At 30.9% G+C, this 18945-nt stretch overlaps 1 protein-coding gene and 1 pseudogene across 1 annotated transcript; both read left to right on the forward strand.

Moving 5' to 3' along the window:
* The first annotated feature begins 2405 nt into the window (after window positions 1-2405).
* LOC148193678 (proline-rich receptor-like protein kinase PERK8) lies at window positions 2406-4165 on the forward strand. The gene is made up of 4 exons (XM_088099591.1): window positions 2406-2561; window positions 2895-3042; window positions 3378-3539; window positions 3640-4165. The coding sequence occupies exons 1-4, from the start codon at window positions 2548-2550 to the stop codon at window positions 3880-3882; spliced, it is 567 nt and encodes a 188-aa protein (XP_087955717.1). The 5' UTR covers window positions 2406-2547; the 3' UTR covers window positions 3883-4165.
* A 6858-nt stretch (window positions 4166-11023) lies between these two features.
* LOC124819971 (putative disease resistance protein At1g61300) lies at window positions 11024-17306 on the forward strand (annotated as a pseudogene).
* The last annotated feature ends 1639 nt before the right edge of the window (window positions 17307-18945 follow it).

Below are 18945 nucleotides of genomic sequence, written 5' to 3' on the forward strand. Positions count from 1 at the left end.
CATCTCCCCCAAATCATCTCCCTTAAATCCCTTAAAAAGAACACAGCCTAAAAAAGGCAAGGAAAACAATATCAAGAACCGTGTACACGATTAAAGACAGAGCTTCTGTCTTTTCACGTGGCATTGAACCGTCCTGTCTCAGATTCCACGTGGTGCTTCTGATTGTGACTGAATGATTAGTCTCCTTCTCTTCTCACGTAGATCAGAGCGTCGACTTTTCTAGGCATTACACTTCCTTCCATGCAACATCTTGTCCTTACACATGGCTTAAGGACAACATCATCGTCCACAAAAGAATGATAATGCAAAGAAAAAATAAAATAAAAATTTAGTTATTGAAACTGTATCAAGAACTCTTATAGGTACATTACCGTCCGAGTACCTGCATTAATGGCGTCAATCTTATCCTTTGGTAATTGCAATCAATAAGGCCATAACAAATCATATATCTGTATTATTGATTATATAACTGTATATACTTTGGAATGCAAAGACAAGATAAGAGTTGTATTATTAATTATATAACTGTATATAGTTTAAATATTAAGTGAATAATTATTACCTTGCATTAATAATTATTACCCATTAATACATATATATATATATATATAATTTAAAGATTTAATAAATAATTATTACCTCATTAATTATAGATTAAATGAATAATTATTATCTTATTAATATGTATATAATTTAATGATCAAATCAATAATTATTACTTCATTGATGTGTATATAATTTAATTTAATGATTGAATTAAGGTAGGAACAGTGAGTTGTACTTTTATTGTGCTCTTCCCATTTATAATTTAATAATTAGGAGAATTATTGTCCCTCTTCTCTTATTTAAGAATAGGTGAAAACTCTGAAAACCATTATTCTTGAAAAATATATTAAATTTATTTGACATAATAATTCTCTTCTTTTGAATGTTAAATGTAATATTGCCTTGAGGTGGTAAATATTAGATATTTCATATTAGAAGATTCTTAGAAACAGAAGAATCAAATTATATAATTGAAGGTTGATTAAAATTATTGAGAAATTGAATTCAAATCAATATGAAAGTTAATATAAAAACTTAGGTAGAACGAACACTTTTATCATGTTTTAATTAGTTGTTTTGAGACGTGGTTGCATTATCCTTCTATATTTGGAGATCGTGAGAAGGTAGTACGAATTTTTTTTCTCTTGCTTATTATATTATATATCATTTTATTCTAGTATAACCTTTCTCTTATGGACAAATTGAGTTACTTTAAGATTATTTCTAGTAAATGAGTGAATATCCAATTTTACTAAAAGTTTTAAGTGTTGGTTTGATAGTTTCATCAATAATAATTTCATACAAATGAGTTTATGAAAATTCTTTTATCACGAATACAAGTATTTTTTTGTTAATAAAATCTTTAATAGAAATATAAATGTGTAATATTAATAATTTTATTTCCATTTAATCATTTTATGCTAGGAGAGAAATAAACATGCTGAATTAATCAGTAATATTTCTTAAACGAAGCCTAAAGCCATAAAATAATTCTTACATCTAAATGAAGCATCACAAACTTATTCTATTACACTTTACTCTACCATTACTATCAATTAACTCTTACATCTCTAGTATCATCATGTGTCATACTACAACAATTATATTTCACCAAAATACACCACCTTTTGTAATTTCATAAATTAAATCCCTAAACTCTAAACTCAAACTCAGAATCACAAAACTAAATGTTTAAAAAAAACAAAAAAAAAATTATGCAAAAAATCAATTTTTTCCTTGAAGTTTATTTTTTGTGCAATAGGTTTTCAAATTAAACAAGTAAAAAATGGTTGAGAAACAAAAAATTAATGAAAACTTCAAGTATACATAAGTGATTTTTTTAAAAGATTTTAAACATTTATATGTATTTAAGTCTTGTGTTACTTTGCATCGCACATACCTTTGAAGCCGCGTAGAAGTGAAAAATGTGTCTATCTAACATTTAAATCTTACCACACTGTTTACCCAATCACTAAAGCATAGTAAAAATGTTATTCTGGTTCTTGTGTTATTTTATTATTTTAAAGGATAACGTTGCATTAATATGCTTTGCTGTCTATACTATTTTTGTTCATCGGTAAAAGTTATGTTTCGGCTTCTCCATTTAATGAACGGAGACTAACAAAAGATAATTAATCATATCTTTGTAGGTGCTGAACAATGTGTTTCAAAATGGAAGGATTCGAGTCCATCTAACTGAATTTAATTATTTTTAAAACTGTCTGAAATTTTTTAATTTTTCATTATCTGAACTTAATGTATTCATGTTGCAATAGATCTTTTATTTTAGTTCAAGGAATAAAGGCACGTTATTCAGTAAAAAAGAAAAATTCGTTTTATTGTGAACTCATTTAATTAAATTGATTCACACTTAAATGTCAGCTTGTGCTGCATCAGCATCTCAGACTATTTTCTTTATTGTGACATTTTGATCATCAGGTTTCGGACTTTGGGCTTGCAAAACTGGCATTAGATTCAAATACACATGTGACAACACGAGTAATGGGAACCTTTGGGTAGGTTATATTGTTGCTCAAGTCACATAATTTAGCGTTTATTATTGGAATCCTTTCTTATTATTAGCCATTAAATTTTACTATGTAGTTTGACTATCTGCATTTCTTATCTGACGAAATTTAAATTCCAATGGAAACGTTTTCATAGTATTTTTTTTCTCTCTCGGACTGTATTTTGTGTGGATATTATTTATTGATCTTTGATCTATTATACCTTTGTTTTAAGGCTGTTTATGGCATATAAATCTTTTAGAGTGTTTTGGATATTGGTGAAGTATAGTGTTCCTATTGTGAGTTTACATACCTGAGAGGAATAATGGTCTGAATTGACAGGTACATGGCACCAGAATATGCAACAAGTGGGAAACTAACGGAAAAGTCTGATGTATATTCCTACGGTGTTGTGCTTTTGGAGTTAATTACGGGTAGGAAGCCTGTAGATGCATCTCAACCAATCGGTGATGAGAGTCTGGTTGAATGGGTGAGTCACATTATTCTTTTGATCATTATTATGCATAGCTTTTTTAAAATTTCTGGTTACATCGTTTGAAATTTCTGAAAACCAGAAGTAAAACGAATCCATAGTAAAAATTTTACAATTATCAATGAAAACATAAACCTGAAAATGTGAACAGAGCAAACCAAGCGAGCTCAATTTTTCCTTGTTTTCTTTGTGCAGTGATGAATTATTAGAGGAACTTGTGCTTACCTTATTTTAAATCACATGCATTTTGTAAAGATTATAAAAGAAAACAGGACAAGGGAATGGATTACCTATAAACTGTTCATTTTAATAATTAAGAAACTTGTTTCTAGGCTCGGCCTTTGTTGAGTGAAGCACTTGAGAAGGAGGACTTTGAAATCTTGGTGGATCCAAGACTGGGAAAGAACTACGACAGAAATGAAATGTTCAGGATGATCGAGGCTGCTGCAGCCTGCGTACGCCACTCGTCGGTGAAGAGGCCACGGATGAGTCAGGTAAGTTTATCGTGTGTATAGAGCATGCAATGCAGGTGAGCATGAAGATGTATATTTGTTGTGATTTTGAAGATGCTGAGTGTGCATTGGTGGTTGGCAGGTGGTGAGAGCTTTAGATTCCTTAGACGAGTTTACGGATCTGAATAATGGAATGAAACCGGGGCAGAGTTCGGTGTTTGATTCTGCACAGCAATCTGCACAGATCAGAATGTTTAGAAGGATGGCTTTTGGGAGCCAAGATAGTTCAAGTTTCTTCAATGAATCTCAGAGTAGCTGGAGGAGTAGAGATCAGCACTCAGCAACCATGATTTCCCAAAACAAAACTGGGTCTTGGAATGTTTGAGTCTCATGACTCATTCACTCTTAAGGGATTGCACAAATTTTGATTCATGCACACGACACAACACAGTTTGCTGGTGGGACATGTCCAATGGTGTAAATCTTGTTTTTACTATTTTTGTTCTCATTTTCCTAATATCATGTTGCCTTCTAAGGCCCTTTCCATTCTTTGTAAATTAGGTTATTTGTTGCGTAAAGCAATGTATTTATTTATGTAAAATACTATGTATGAGTTCTAACACTTCCCAATCTAACACAAAATCACAATGTACGCAGCTCTTTTTTTACTTTATACTTTTCGGTTGAATTGAACATCAACGTTCAAGAAGTGAACGGTCACATACAAGATTTACAACCAAACACCAGGGAAAAATCACGTTCATAGAAAAGATTACATACCACATTCTATTTAAAACTTTAAAACATTGGATTTGGAAGTTTTTTTTTTATTTTTATGTATTTTTTTTTAATTTTTTTTATCTCTGTTGAGACTTGGATTTCTAAACTGGGGAGATGGATCAAATAAACATTGTCTTTCATTGTAGTTTTCACAAAGTTGTCTGTCACCCTTTATTTTACAATTCTACAGGTTGAAATGCCAAATATCCGCAACTCACTGAGCTTGCGTAATAATTTATTTTTGAAAATAGTATGTATAGCATAGTTTGGATGTGTTTGTTTTTAATTTGAGTGGATTTGAGAGAAAAAGTGATGGAAGTAGAATTATTTGTATTATGGAAAATATGGTAAGCAATGAAGGGATTTAAGACAAAAATTTATGAAAGTTTGTAAATAATGTGATGAGTTTGATAGAATAAAAACTATTTTAAATGTTAAAAATAGAGGATTACATTTTATCCATAAAAGTTTAATAAGTGTGAATTATGTTAAAATGAAATGTGAATTATTATTTAAAATAAAATAAACTATTATTTAAAATAAAAAATTCCAAATGATAAAATTATATTAAAATAAAATAAGAATTGGTAGAAATTAAGTTCAAACAAACTGTGGATGAGTGATTAGTTTAAATAAAAATATAATTACTATTATTATTATTATTATTATGAAATGTGAGTTATCATGAAAAGAAATTAAAATTGACAAAAATATATTAAACATGGAGCTGAAAATATGACTTGGACAGTGAAAAAGCAAAAAGTTATTATTGGAATTAAGTATTAGATGATTTAGTTTTATCTTCTAATCTCTTCACTCGTGGAAGGATTCCAGAAAGCTCACCACCTAAAATATATTTGTGCTAATCCCTCCAAATGAGTTTATCTAAACAAGTCTCGTTCCTCCTTTTTCTTTCCTTTGCTTTAATATATCACTCCAAACAAACCCAACCTCAATGTCATATTTGAAATTTTTATGGATGTACCTATTACACTTCACCTATCTACTATCTAGGATTTGATGATAGAACAACAAACTAATAAAAATAAGTTGAGAAATACGTTCCTTAGGAGTTCTTAATGGATTTGATTAAGTAATCTTCGAGATGGGTTAACTTAATTGTTGATGTGTGATTGAACATCGAAACACCACGAGAGAGAAGTCCACCTAAAAATAGTTTCCAACACTCAAGACATTAAAATATTTTGGGAGTGAGTATTTATGAGTAAAAGTAATTATGTGATAAAATTTGCTTCATGTGATATGTAATGCCCTTAATAGGACGCTACTTATAAAAGATTAATATTTAAAATGTATAACAAGTTCTCATCAATTTTTTTTATTTTATTTGAAGATTAAAAATGCGGAAACAATTCATAAACATATCTTATATCCATATATTACAACAAACCAAATCTTACTTAATTTTTTTAAAAAAAACTAAGATCAAACACATGTGAAATATGAAAATAATAACAAAAAAAACTCAACAAGTTTTATTTCCGATCTCTCTCGTCGAGCTATTCCAATCCATCATCATCTACAATATCATCTACTCTTATACAAGTACAATCATTGCATGTGGAGCCACAACTACAACATTCAAGGATGAACAACCAGAAACAATCATATATATAACATAGTAAAACATATTATACACAGACTATAACAAACCATAACATCATATATCCACGCAAAAACATAACATCACAATCAGGCCTTTCATAAACCAATGTCATTTCCTTGTATTTTTGTCGTCATAACATGTTCTCAATAACAGGCGATTCGAGTCGTTTTCCATCGTAACTTCATACATATCTCCCCAACTCCTCAAGAACTAACGAGTAAAAATACGATACTACGCGTACCGGTGCACTATACTCAACACGAGTCGAAGTCATTGGACGAGACATCCACCCTTTTATTTCCTCGTGCAAAAGGAAAGGGGACACCCGAATCTATGTCTCACACGAGACTGAATCTTATCATCGTATCGATATGCTCACACGTCTGGCGAAATTACGAGTAAATACCATAGTTTACCTTCACAACACAAACTCATACATATTCTCAATAATATGTATACACCAATCAAAAGCGTAGGCCAAACAAAAATAACCATGCTCAATCACAAATTCATACATATTCTCACTTTTATACCAATTCATGCACATACATGCAACTAATCCTCTACCAGCTCCTTTCTCTTCTTTTTTTCTTTTCTTTTCTCTTTTCTTTTGATTTCCTACTCATTCATCCTTCTCTTCCACTAAAAGGAAGAGAAACTATCATCTTTTGCGTTAAAGCCAAAGTACTCTTGTAAAATAGAATGTTGTCAACTGTAACCTTTGCTTACTATTGTGCTCATAACTCCTTGTACAAAATTCCAAATGAGATGATTCCTTTTCTATTGGAAACTGGACTCAAAGAAATTTTATTTGACTACTTATATGTAAGTTTTTTTACCTCGGGAAGGGTCTCAAAAAAATTGGGGAAAAACGTAAAGATGCAAGATGCTATCAACTCTGACCTTTGCTTACTATTTTGCTCATAATTCCTTGTACAAAATTTCAAATGATATGATTCCTTCTTTATTGGAAACTAGACTCAAAGAGCTTCAATTTTACTACTCATTGACATTCTTTTGACCTCAGGAAGGGTCTCAATTAAATCAGGGAAAATAAAAAAAGGTGTAGGGAGCGCCTTGGTGCCCCTTCTGGCTGTTGATCGTCCAATTCAAGAGAGCAGGGCGCTGAGTGTCACTTTTCCAACACTAAGCGTTACTTGTCAGGCTCTGGCCCCCTTTTTAGGGCGTCAGGTGCCTGGTTTCTAAAGAATAGGGCGTTGAGCGCTAGAATTCTAATGCTGAGCGCCAACTTCGTTGTTTTGACAGATCTGACTTTTTAAGTTCGCAAACACGAAGGGGAAGTGTTCCTTGATAGTCTAGAGACGTTCTACCACTCAGAGAAGGGTCAAAAAGGTTGCTAGAACGCGTGGGAACACTCACTTCTTCCTCTTGGGTTCTTTTTCTCCTTCTTTCATGGCTATTTGGTCTCAACTTCATGAGGTTTCCACCCAGTCTTCTTTAATAACTCTATGCACAACCACCACTATATTCTCTGTAAAACAGAGATCAAACATATACCCCAAAACTCATAAGCTCACAACCATCACCACCCTTCTCACACTCTCATTTACTCACTCATCTCTTCCACTAAAGGAAGAGAAAACTCACCCTAACACACATCAAACACTCTAGATTTAGAGTGTATGAATGTACCCCACATGTAAGCCATAAAAACATAACATGAAGAGTTTCAAATATAAAAAAGAAACACAATATGTACATTCAAACATGAAACACCACAAGGAAACCAAAACATGTACACTTTCACATCTACCACAAGCTTTGAAATACTCATGATATATATATAATTGAGACCCTTCTTGAGGTCAAAAGAATGTGTATAAGTAGTAAAATTGAAGCTCTTTGAGTCTAGTTTCCAATAAAAAAGGAATCATATCATTTGAAATTTTGTAAAAGGAGTTATGAGCAAAATAGTAAGCAAAAGTCAGAGTTGACAACATCTTGCATCTTTACATTTTGTACAAGGCTAATCCCCTTACCTCAAGTTTCCAGAAAAATTTCCCAAGGCTTCTTTAGTTGCAAAAAGTTTTGAAAAGCTTTCTCTTCACTAACAACAACAAAGTCCACACCCCTCCCTTAGTTTTCACGTTCCTTCAACAAGTGCCTCTCTAAACCCTCAGCTTCTCACTTAGAACTCACTTATGATCAAAGTTAATGGTCCTTTCTGAGAGTAACCAAAATTACATGGTGCAAAGTGTTTTAAAGAGTAAAAAAGATGCCCCTATAGTGGCTATCTGAAGTTTACAACGAGACAAAAAAGCCCCTCTCAAAAGAGACCCAAAAGTCTTGGCCAATGACCCTTTATTCACTACCAACCAAAAAATGCACCATGCAAAGAGAGAATAAGAAGTAATAAGACCAAAAAAAACAAAGGAAAATAATACACACATACCCTCTACCAAATTCCTGTGACAAGAAAAACAAAGCTTTCTTTCTCTGAACCATGCAAAGACAAAGGAACCAAAACTATGGAAGACATTAAATACAAAATAACCAAAAGGCCTTTCAACCATCAATTTCTATCTCCACATATAAGTTGATAAAAATAAAAGCTAGGAAAGCAAATACACACTGACCACTAGACCAAGGTTCCATACATTGACAGCGTATTGCAAACAAAGATACTTAACCATTCTTTCAAACATTTTCGAAAATTAATATAAAAACTAACATAAATTAATTTTTATTCACTTTCTTAATACTTCCTACACACTATTACACACCATAATTAGTTATTTAAGACCAGACAATATAATATATAATAGAAAAATATTTTATTTTTTGCGGATCTTATATGATAGCCTATATTCATAGCCCTTTTAGGCATATGAATAACAAATAAATATTATTAATGGGTCATGTTTTTATGAGATATATAATATTATATATCTTATGAATATTATCTTTCTCTTATTTTAAAGAGGTTAATATATGGATCTCACTCTTGAGTCTTTTGCTTGTTGGACCCTTTTAGGGTCTAGCAAATAATATTAATATTCTAAATATAGGTCGGGTAGGTTCATAAGTTCCCTAAACTCAAAAGTTAATAACTATTACATATGAATCAAATTATTAAACGAACAAGTTTATATGTTATTTTTAGCTCATGCTGAGTTATCCACAATTATAATATTTTCTGGACACGGTTTGACATACCTTATATTTTATTTTGAATTTTCAGATTTACCAAGGTAGTCATGTTTTTGGACGCTTAAATTATTCTTGTGTTAATAACATTTTTAGACATTCATGTTCGAATTTACTAATTAGTCACATATTTGGATGCTCAGTTATACCAACTAGTCATATATCTAGACGCTCATGTTTTTATTTACTAAGTAGTCACATATTTGGATGCTCATGCTCGAATTTAGCGAGTCATCACATATTCAGACTTTTATGCTCGAATTTATTGAGTAGTCACATATTTAGACCCTCATGTTTGAATTTACCGAGTAATCACGTATCCAGATGTTCATGCTCAAATTTATTGAGTAGTCACATATTCGAATGCTCATTTCTACTTGGATTTCCTCGAGTAGTGATTGTAAAACACATAATGTTATCATATGTAAAAAAGAGGAATTTTATTAATGTTAATGTTTGATGTAACTAGTTAGAACCTTGTCTAACAAAACCTAACTTAGGGATAAAATATGAGCTAAGGAAGAGTACATATATACTCAAATGTAACATCAGTAGTGCATCTTTAAAGTGGCATTCCATGTCCTCGATATTTGTTTGTCACCGAGATCTTCAAGCTTGTATGATCCTTTCTAAAGTGCATCATTTGTGAAGTAATGGTCATCAAGTTAGGTGACAACTTTCCTTCAAGTTTGTCTCTTCTTGTTTCTTTGAGATTTCGCCAAGTCGCCTTTGTGAAAAGCTTACTCCTTTACTTGCTTGTTTTATCACCATACAACTTGTTTCATTATTTCTTCTCGTATTTGCAGATCAAGTTAACAATCCTCCTCGTTGTGCTCCTCGTTAGAGCGTTGCCTTCTCTATGACATCTCATCGAGCTTTAGTAGTGGATGATTCCCTTTTCGGTGAGGAGGTGTGAGGATGCAATAATGTAACAATCTTTGGGCTTTTGACGATGGATGACATAAGTTGTTATTGGGACCACCAAAATTGCTAGTTGCGTGGTGCATAAAAGTTTTCTAGAAAGAAATATTGTGGAAAGTAGACTAAGTATTCTCTCAAGAAAGAGAGGTGAGTCACAAAAGTTTCCTAACTAGAGTTTTGCTTAGACAATTTTTACAACTTTTCCAATAGAAATCTTCAAAAACATTTGACATTCTTAACCATGACATATATCACTTGTACTTTATCCTTTTTCACATGAGTTTCTTCACGTACCTTGTATATAAGGTTGATCATTTATTGGTCTATCAATGTTCTCATGGATTAAGTATTTGTGGTCGTCGTAGTTGAGACCAATTTGTTAGTTATCATCATTGTGAACTTCATCAAAGTTTTGTCTTTTGCATAAGGATCCTCCGAACTAAATAGGGATCATGAAGTTTGCTCCCTATGTTAGTTAGAAAGGAGTTTCTTTAATCGATGATTGGAGATTGTAATTGGAATCTCATTAATCTAGGGGCCTTTGACTTGGCCAAGTGTTTTCTTCAACTTGTTTTATATAACTTTGTTCAGTAATTTAATTTATCTCTTAATCTATGGATATTTTATGAAAGTCTAGAAAGTATTTGAAGGCTTTGTGTCAAGGATAACTAGAGAGTAAGATAAACTACGTTTACATATAAGATTCTTTGAGAAAATTTTCACACTTATTGTGCAATTATAGTTTATAAAGATTTTGCCTAAAAATTTCACGATGACTTTAGTGAATGGTCATGATCCAATTATATTTATTCTAGTGAAAAAGCAAATAATAAATATTTTATATAATTCTTCTATAGAATAACACAACACTTCTAAAAATTAATATATCATATAGATCTTAAATTTAGATAAATTATTTATTAAGTCTTTTTTAAGACACTGCAAATAATAATAATATCATAAATATAGGAAGAGTAAGTACTTCTATAAAAGAAGACTTATGAGCCATGCTACTGGGTCAACGAATTATTGTTTTGTCATCACGCGTACAAGCGCGTATAAGGAAATTTCGACCAAACTGTCTCTTCCCGAACCGCGTCCAACCCTTGAACAGCCTATAGAATAATACCACAGACTCAATTCTATATACCCAACGTCAGACAGATGCATCTTTCATTTTTGCTCTCTGTTTTTCAAATCACTCCTAAATTTTGAAACAGAATCAGTAATCAGCCAGCTGGAAGAAGGGCTTTATTCGGTAATTCCTTTTTCTCTATCTGATTTTTCAATGAAAATTATTGCTTCACGGTCCTTTATTGAACTAGTTTTGTTTTTCCTTATTTATCTAATTTAGCATTTCATGATAATTGGATTCTCACTTAGTTGTAAATCAAAGTTAACGGGTGCTTAAATGATTACTTAAACCCTTCTAACCAGCTTGAATGAAATTTAAACTAATTTAACTCCTTAGAAAGAGATATCTCTTCTACCTTACAGTAGAAAGCCAAAAGTTGTTTTAATGTTTTGAGACTAGTACTAAGGCTTCAACGTCTTACAAAGTTAAAAAACCAAAATATTAACTTAATAAATGATTGATGTCATTTTTGTAAATAAAAGTTTAATTAAGATATTGGAATTTAGATTTTTTACAACGTGGTTATTAGACCTAAGAAATTTATCATATTAGATAAATTTAACGAAAATCTTTAGCGTAAAAGTGAAAATATATTCATGTATGACATCAAATGTTCTAGTTTCATACGTCAAAAGGCTATAAAACATCGTAATATCACTTTTCAAACTTTTTATATTAGTGAATTCATTCAAAATTTCGGTGAGAGATTGAAAATTAATTAACTTTATATTTGCGCGAGACCGTCTTCATTGCTCAAATCTTTCTCTTTTTCGGATGAAGATTTCGATGATCAGTCATCTTTCTTTCATTTTATATTAATGCATGTTGATTAACTACTTTAGGTATGATTTTCGTTCATTTTAATCGATTGATTTTGTGTATAAGTACTCTTTGGAGCATAGGTGCATTCTCCTTTCTCACTCACTACCAACAATACTTTATTCGACGAACCCACCTTCAAGAAGATTAATTTTCGTTTTCGTTTTCATTTTCAAGAAGGTTGAACTTGTTGGTATCGATATTGTTGAACTTGCTTCTTGTATTGTTGAACTTATTTATTGTTCATACTATACATTGTACATCCAAGCTTAGGATAAAACTAAGAGTGTATTCAAAACAACTCTAAATGACTTGAAAATTTGTTCAAAACACCAAAATATCATGAGAAGCCCCACAAAAGAATTTAAGTTCAAAATTCAAATCTAAGTATGTGAAATATTTTTGCAAAGTTTGGAAAAAACAAAAAAAAATTGACAAAAAATAAAAAGGACATTTTTTTAAAATCTAGAAAGACAGCCGGAACAAATGTTATGGTCATTTAAAAATTTATCGGAATTGATTTTTCAAATAATTTTTATACTTCACATAGACCTAAAGTAATTATTGGTGTTTTCTTTGAAATACAGGTTCTAAATAGTAGTAAAAAAAATCTAACAAAAATAAGAACTATAGTTATCAAAACCAAAAATCACATGTTAATACTATTATGTACTATAACATCACTAACTTGTGATAGTCTTTTTGAGTTCATAGTTTATATAGTATAAAATATAAAAAATTGGACTACATTTATTGATTTTTTTTACTTTTTAGACATGCATATAGAGTTGTAAAAATGAATCACTGTTAATTAAAGAAAAGCAAAATAATTGATCCAATATGACATTTTTTTTACGATAAAAGCCGAGAAAAACACTTGTATCAAGGTGAACTTTGAAAGCATGCTTAAAATCTGAATTGAAATATCATGTTATTATGGCGAAAGCCGAACTCATGTCTGACTCTGCAGCTGCATTTTCTTTGACACTTTCATTAACCCTTTGAGGTGGTGAGCATGAAATTTGATTAAGAAACGAAGTCACATTTTCCAACTGTGAATGAAATGAATATTAATTAGATTTCATTTTGTGGATTCAGGAAATATAGTAATAATGGGTAGGAAGAAAAATGAGTACTACTGGAGTCAAGTTGATAGAGAAGAAGATGGTGGGTTGAAGTGTAAGCACTGTGGATTAAAATTCAAAGGAGGAGTTTCAAGAATTAAAGCACATATTGATGGAGTAACAGGAAAAGGCATTAGTATATGTCGCACACCTCCGAAACATATCCATGTCCCATCATCACAAGGTACAACTATTTTTTTATTTCTCACTCACAATCCCACTCTGTATTGTGTATATCCTATTTAAAATGTTTTTTATAATTTTTGCCAAGATTATTAATGTTTTTACTTAATTAATTGAAGGACTAAACTTTAAGATGAAGTCTAAATCCTGCAGCAATGTAAAAAATCTCAAAGAGGAGAAAAATGTAAATAAAAAATAAATCTAAACATTACAACATATTAAAGCTGGGTCCTATATAAAATTTTTAGTGTCTCATTATTCCGTCATATTTTTTGTAAACTGATTAACTAAAAATAATTGTATTATTTGTATTATACTTTTACACTTATATAACACTAATTTTCCTTTATCATATATTAAATATTTCATCCCATTCTTTTATCTGTTCAATATTAAAATTTTATTATTAAAAATTAAAATAGTTTTTTTTTCTTATATAGAAGAGTTTAATATAATTTAGATTTTTCTAAAAGATAAACTATAAAAGATCTTTTAAGAAAAAAAAATGCACTCGACTTTATATATAGTTGAAGTTGGTGAAAGGTTGGAAAAATAACTTATATTGTTTGTGGTTCAATGATGATGAAAGAGTTATAGGATCATCATTAAAAGTATGCATCTTTATTACAGATCCATCATGTTGATTTCCTTCTCTTCACTCTTGTGTTTGTATTTTTTAAGGTCATATACAACATAGCTTGCTTTATATTTTTCAATCATCACTTAATTATATTAGTTGTGTTAGAGAGAGATATCTTGTGAAACTTACCTCAATACTAGATTTATTATATTTTTTTCTTGAATTTAGTTGAAGTTTAAAAAAAATGGTAGATTTTTTCTTTTGTCTACATCTCTTGCATTAATGGTTTAGAAATGGATGGTGCTGCAAGTACATCATTAGCTGCTTTATTTGAAGGTACGCATTCTAGTTAGCATTCCATTTTGTTCTTTTTCTTATTTTCACATAGCTGTTTTTATCTTTTATTTAGGTGATGCAATATAAATGTATTTTTTATTTTAATTCTCAATTGTCAATTTTGTTTTCACCCAATGAAGATTTTACGTTTCATTACTATGCATTTTAAATTCACAGTTTTTTAATTTCTTACTGCGAGCATGATATAAAAGAGTATATTCATTACATTCCATATATATATTGGAATTGTTTTAAATTATCTATGAGGGCTAATTAAGTTTTCAATCACTTAAAAATTTAAACTTTATTTTAGTTCCTGTAATTATTTTTACCATTTCTAAACTCTCGCTTTTTTATATATATATATATATATATATATATATATATATATATATATATATATATATATATATATATATATATATCAATATTAGTCTATCTCATGGACTACTTTTGTTTATTTTAAGTATGTCGTGAGGTAATATTGGTAAAAAAAATTTGACTAAAATTAATTAGTAAAGAAAAATCTATTGACTAAAAGAATTAATATAATAATTTTAACCGAATACTTTAGCTTAAAAAATATGTATATTATTTTGATAAAGTAATATATATTTCAACAACTATTTTGACACGTAATATATTATAAATCGAAGAATTTCTTTTAAAAACTTCTTATTTAAATAGATTTCTATTCTAATATATTATTTCTTAATTAATACTAACTAAAAGGAAAAGTCAACAGACTACTGTTTAATGAGATTTTGTAATATGTATTATTTTTCCATTTGTTTGAATATATCAACACTCTTAAATGAATTAAGATTCACCAAAACAATGAAACAGGTAACGTAGAGGAATGTGGTAATGGTGTTTTAACTACTTTGAAAAGCAAATTAGATGAGTTGAGGTCCGATCTAATATGTGAAGAAGAGGACATTCAGGGACAATTACAATTGCTGGAGTCACATGGCAAGAAGCGCAAGAGAAAGGTTGATCATTGGTTGGAAGAAATACAAAAAACGAAACAAAGAGCTATTGATATGAAAGACTCACTGAATCAATTTGGGTGCTTTAACTTTCATGTACCACAGGGAGAAATGTATTTGGCTGAACAATCACAAAAGAAAATACAATATTTGACTGAAGAAATTCAAGAGCATAAGAAATGGAAGCCTCTGGTGTTGTCTAATGAATATTTTGGTAGGGAATTTGAGAAAAATGTTGAGAAGTTGTGGAAGCTTATGAGAGATGATCGAGTTTTCATCATTGGCATACATGGAATGGGGGGAGTGGGAAAAACATTCCTAGCAAATTACATGCAAAATGAGATAAAAAGGATCAAAACTTTCAAAGATGTCTTATGGGTCACTGTTTCTCATTATTTTACCATTTTCAAATTGCAAGAGCGCATTGCAAAAATAATAAAGGTAGAGAGCTTCACACAGACGATGAGAGGGAAAGAGCAATGATTTTGGCCAAAGAGTTGGAAAAAAGAGAAAACATAACACTTATTTTGGATGATGTTTGGAAATATATTGATCTAGAAAATGTGGGAATTCCTTTAAGAGTAAATGGTATTAAATTGATCATGACAAGTCGGTTGAGAATGTGTTTCAACAAATGAATTGTCTATCAATTAATATAGTAAAAGTGAACCCTTTCTATTATCATTATGATAGTGATAATTATTTTCGTACTTATTATTATCATGATAGCGATGATCCTGATAATGATTCTCATAATGATTTTGATAATGATGATGATGACGACGAGGATTATTGTGATGATTATGAAGAAGATTGGATGTTATTTTTGCTGAAACTCAAATCTTATGGGACACCTTTAACACTTTCCCCTCAAGTGGGGAATATTGCAAGATCTGTTGTAAAGAAGTGCTATGGTTTACCCCTTGGAATCAGTATGATGGCTCGAACCATGAAAGGGAAAACTGATATCCATTGGTGGAGACATGTGCTAAATAAATTTGATAAATTGGAGATGGGAGTAGATATGGAAGAAAAAGTTTTCACTGTGTTAAGACGTAGTTATGATAATTTAAGTGGAAAAGACTTGCAAAAATGTTTCTTGTACGTTGCATTGTTACCTAATTCTATGTTTAGAAACTGTTTGATTGGGAAGCTTGTTAATACAGAACTATTAGATGGAAATAAAAGTGTGGAGGAAATATTTGATGAGACAAATGTCATAGTGGATGAGCTCATAAACCATTCTTTATTGGAGGCCAAGGAAGCACGAGTTCCATCATCAGTGGAGGTACTATCAATGCATGGTTTAGTGAGGAAAATGGCCTTGAATATTTTGAGGGAGAGTGTTAGTAAGATGATGATAAAATGTAATGGAAATATGCCAGACACAAAAATGGGCAATTGATTTGGAAGTAGTTTCTCTTGCTAGAAACAAGATAAAAACAATTCCAGAGGGCACATCTCCAAATTGTCCACGCCTATTGACCTTACTTTTATTTGAAAATTACATTACACATATTCCAGAGTGTTTTTTCACTCACATGAATGCTCTAACCACGCTTGATCTATCAGAAAATTTTTTCTTAAGATGTTTGCCTCATTCGCTATCTAATTTGAGGTCTCTCACTTCTTTAATGCTCAATGAATGTAACAAATTGGAAGATATACCTCCGTTAGGAGAGCTACAATCATTGTTAAGATTAGAGATTTCAAATTGTTCCATCAGAGCACCACCGGAAGGTTTAGAAAATCTAGTAAACTTGAAATGGCTAGATCTCTCCATGAATAAGAATTTGAAATTAGTATCAGGAAGTTTTCTCCCTAGTTTGACAAAAATTCGATACCTGGATCTTTCGGGCTGTATAGGAGGCATAGGAGTAGAAGATGTGAAGGAAATGACTATGCTGGAATGTTTTGCAGGAACATTTGTCGACCACGATAATTTTGACAATTATGTTGAAGAAATCCTGAATAGTACTAATGGACCTCAAACTTATTTCATCCATATGGATCATGGGAGTAAGATGTCTCTTTACAGTGAATCTTGTCTTTCCACATTTAATGGTCGAATTATATCTTTTAGAAATTGCAAAGAAGTGTTATATGTTCTTCCTCTATATTATGAAATTATTAGTGTACTGCAATGATTATTGGGTATGTTTATGTGATGCTATATCAAATGATAATTTTCTTTTGGAGGAAATTTGCATTCATGATTGGCAAAAACTCACGAGCTTGTTTTGTTCATCTTGTTCCATATGCACCAATTTCCCAAAGCTTCATACTTTGAGATGTAATAATTTGGAAAGTTTAACTACCATTTACAAGGAATTGCCTGAGGAAGATATGTTCTGTAATCTCAAAACCTTGGATGTATACGAATGTCATAGAATGAAGATTTTGCTAACATTTTGTATAGCGCAAAAAACTTCCACATCTGAAGTCTATAAGTGTGTCATACTGCAATTCAATGGAACAAATATTTGGAGTGGCTTATGATGATAGCGATGAAAATGAAGGTGAATATTTTCATTATAGAAACAACATTAAACTTCATAAGTTGACCTGTTTGATAGTCTCACATTTACCACAACTGAAGAATGTGTTCGAGGGAATTTTATATTGTAAATCTGGATTTGAACCATCCATATTAAATTGTCCCAAATTATGTAATCCCATAATAGAATACGTGGCTTTATGATTGTCCCAAATTCAAATTATATGAACCTAGAATATGCATGATGAAATTGTTTTATGCATTTTTTTTATTCAATACTCTATGCTTTCATTAAAATAGTTGAAGGGATAAGTTTTTCCAAATCATTCCTCTTTTCAGAAGTTCCATTCAAATAGAAAAATGGCAAGTGTAAGATGTTTTTCTTTTCTTCTGTTATGTGTGGTGCTGAGATCTTTGTCATCAAGATTATATCAAAGAAACATTTCCAAAAAGTTAGAAAACAAACCAAACACCAAGCTCCAGAAATTCAGTTGATATAAAATGCAGATTTAGATTATTTATACACCAAAAAGAGAGAGACTGTTCTTATTAAAAACTGAAACTACAACAGCATAAACATCAAAAAAAGGTAAAAGATGAGATTTTAATATCACTCTAGGGCATTGCTGAATAAAAAGAAATATCCAGGTGAAAGAAAAGCACATTAAAAAAGATGTCTCCTTATTATTTTGGAGGCTAAGAGTAAGAAAAGAGTGTAGGAAAAGGTGTGAACGCAGGTAGATAGCATGCAAGAAGAGAGTTGATATGAGCATGACACACATTGGTTAAGGGTTGTATATCCTGTGCTCTTTAGATGGGGAAAAAGATATCAATATTCCTCTAATCTGCTTTTGTGTTTGTGCAAGTGTTCATTAAACTGGTCTATCTGTTGGGTAAACTTTAAATGGACCCATTGCCACAAAGTGTTTTGTCTTATTGAAGATTATGCACCCCATTTGTAAAAGAAGTTAGGTATTGTGGTAGCACTATCATTACCCACATAGTAGTGGAGATTAGTGGAGATTAGTGGAGATGTTAGTAGAGATGTTAGGTTATAAATATGGAGATGTAGTCTTGTATGAAGTGTGGCACACTTGTAGTGTGTGCACCGTGGAGAATGGGCAGTGAGAAAGGAGAGAGTCTCCATGTTTGTGTATTGTGTGGAGAAAGTGTCTGAGTGTGTGTACTGTAAAAGAGAGATTAAAGTGTTGTGTTTGTATGTGTATGTTCTGGATAGTTTGTCCAGAAAATTAATTTATATAAAATGAAGTATATTTCCCAGATAACAT

The sequence above is a fragment of the Vigna umbellata genome, chromosome 9 (assembly GCF_029865625.1).
Source record: "Vigna umbellata cultivar VRB3 chromosome 9, Vumbellata_1.0, whole genome shotgun sequence".
NCBI classification, from domain to species: Eukaryota; Viridiplantae; Streptophyta; class Magnoliopsida; order Fabales; family Fabaceae; genus Vigna; species Vigna umbellata.

What these genes read in the sequence shown, in the direction of transcription:
- LOC148193678 (XM_088099591.1), top strand. An exon ending in ATGAGAGTCTGGTTGAATGG is followed by an intron (nt 3,043 to 3,377) that starts GTGAGTCACATT and finishes ACTTGTTTCTAG; the next exon opens with GCTCGGCCTTTGTTGAGTGA. An exon ending in AGAGGCCACGGATGAGTCAG is followed by an intron (nt 3,540 to 3,639) that starts GTAAGTTTATCG and finishes GGTGGTTGGCAG; the next exon opens with GTGGTGAGAGCTTTAGATTC.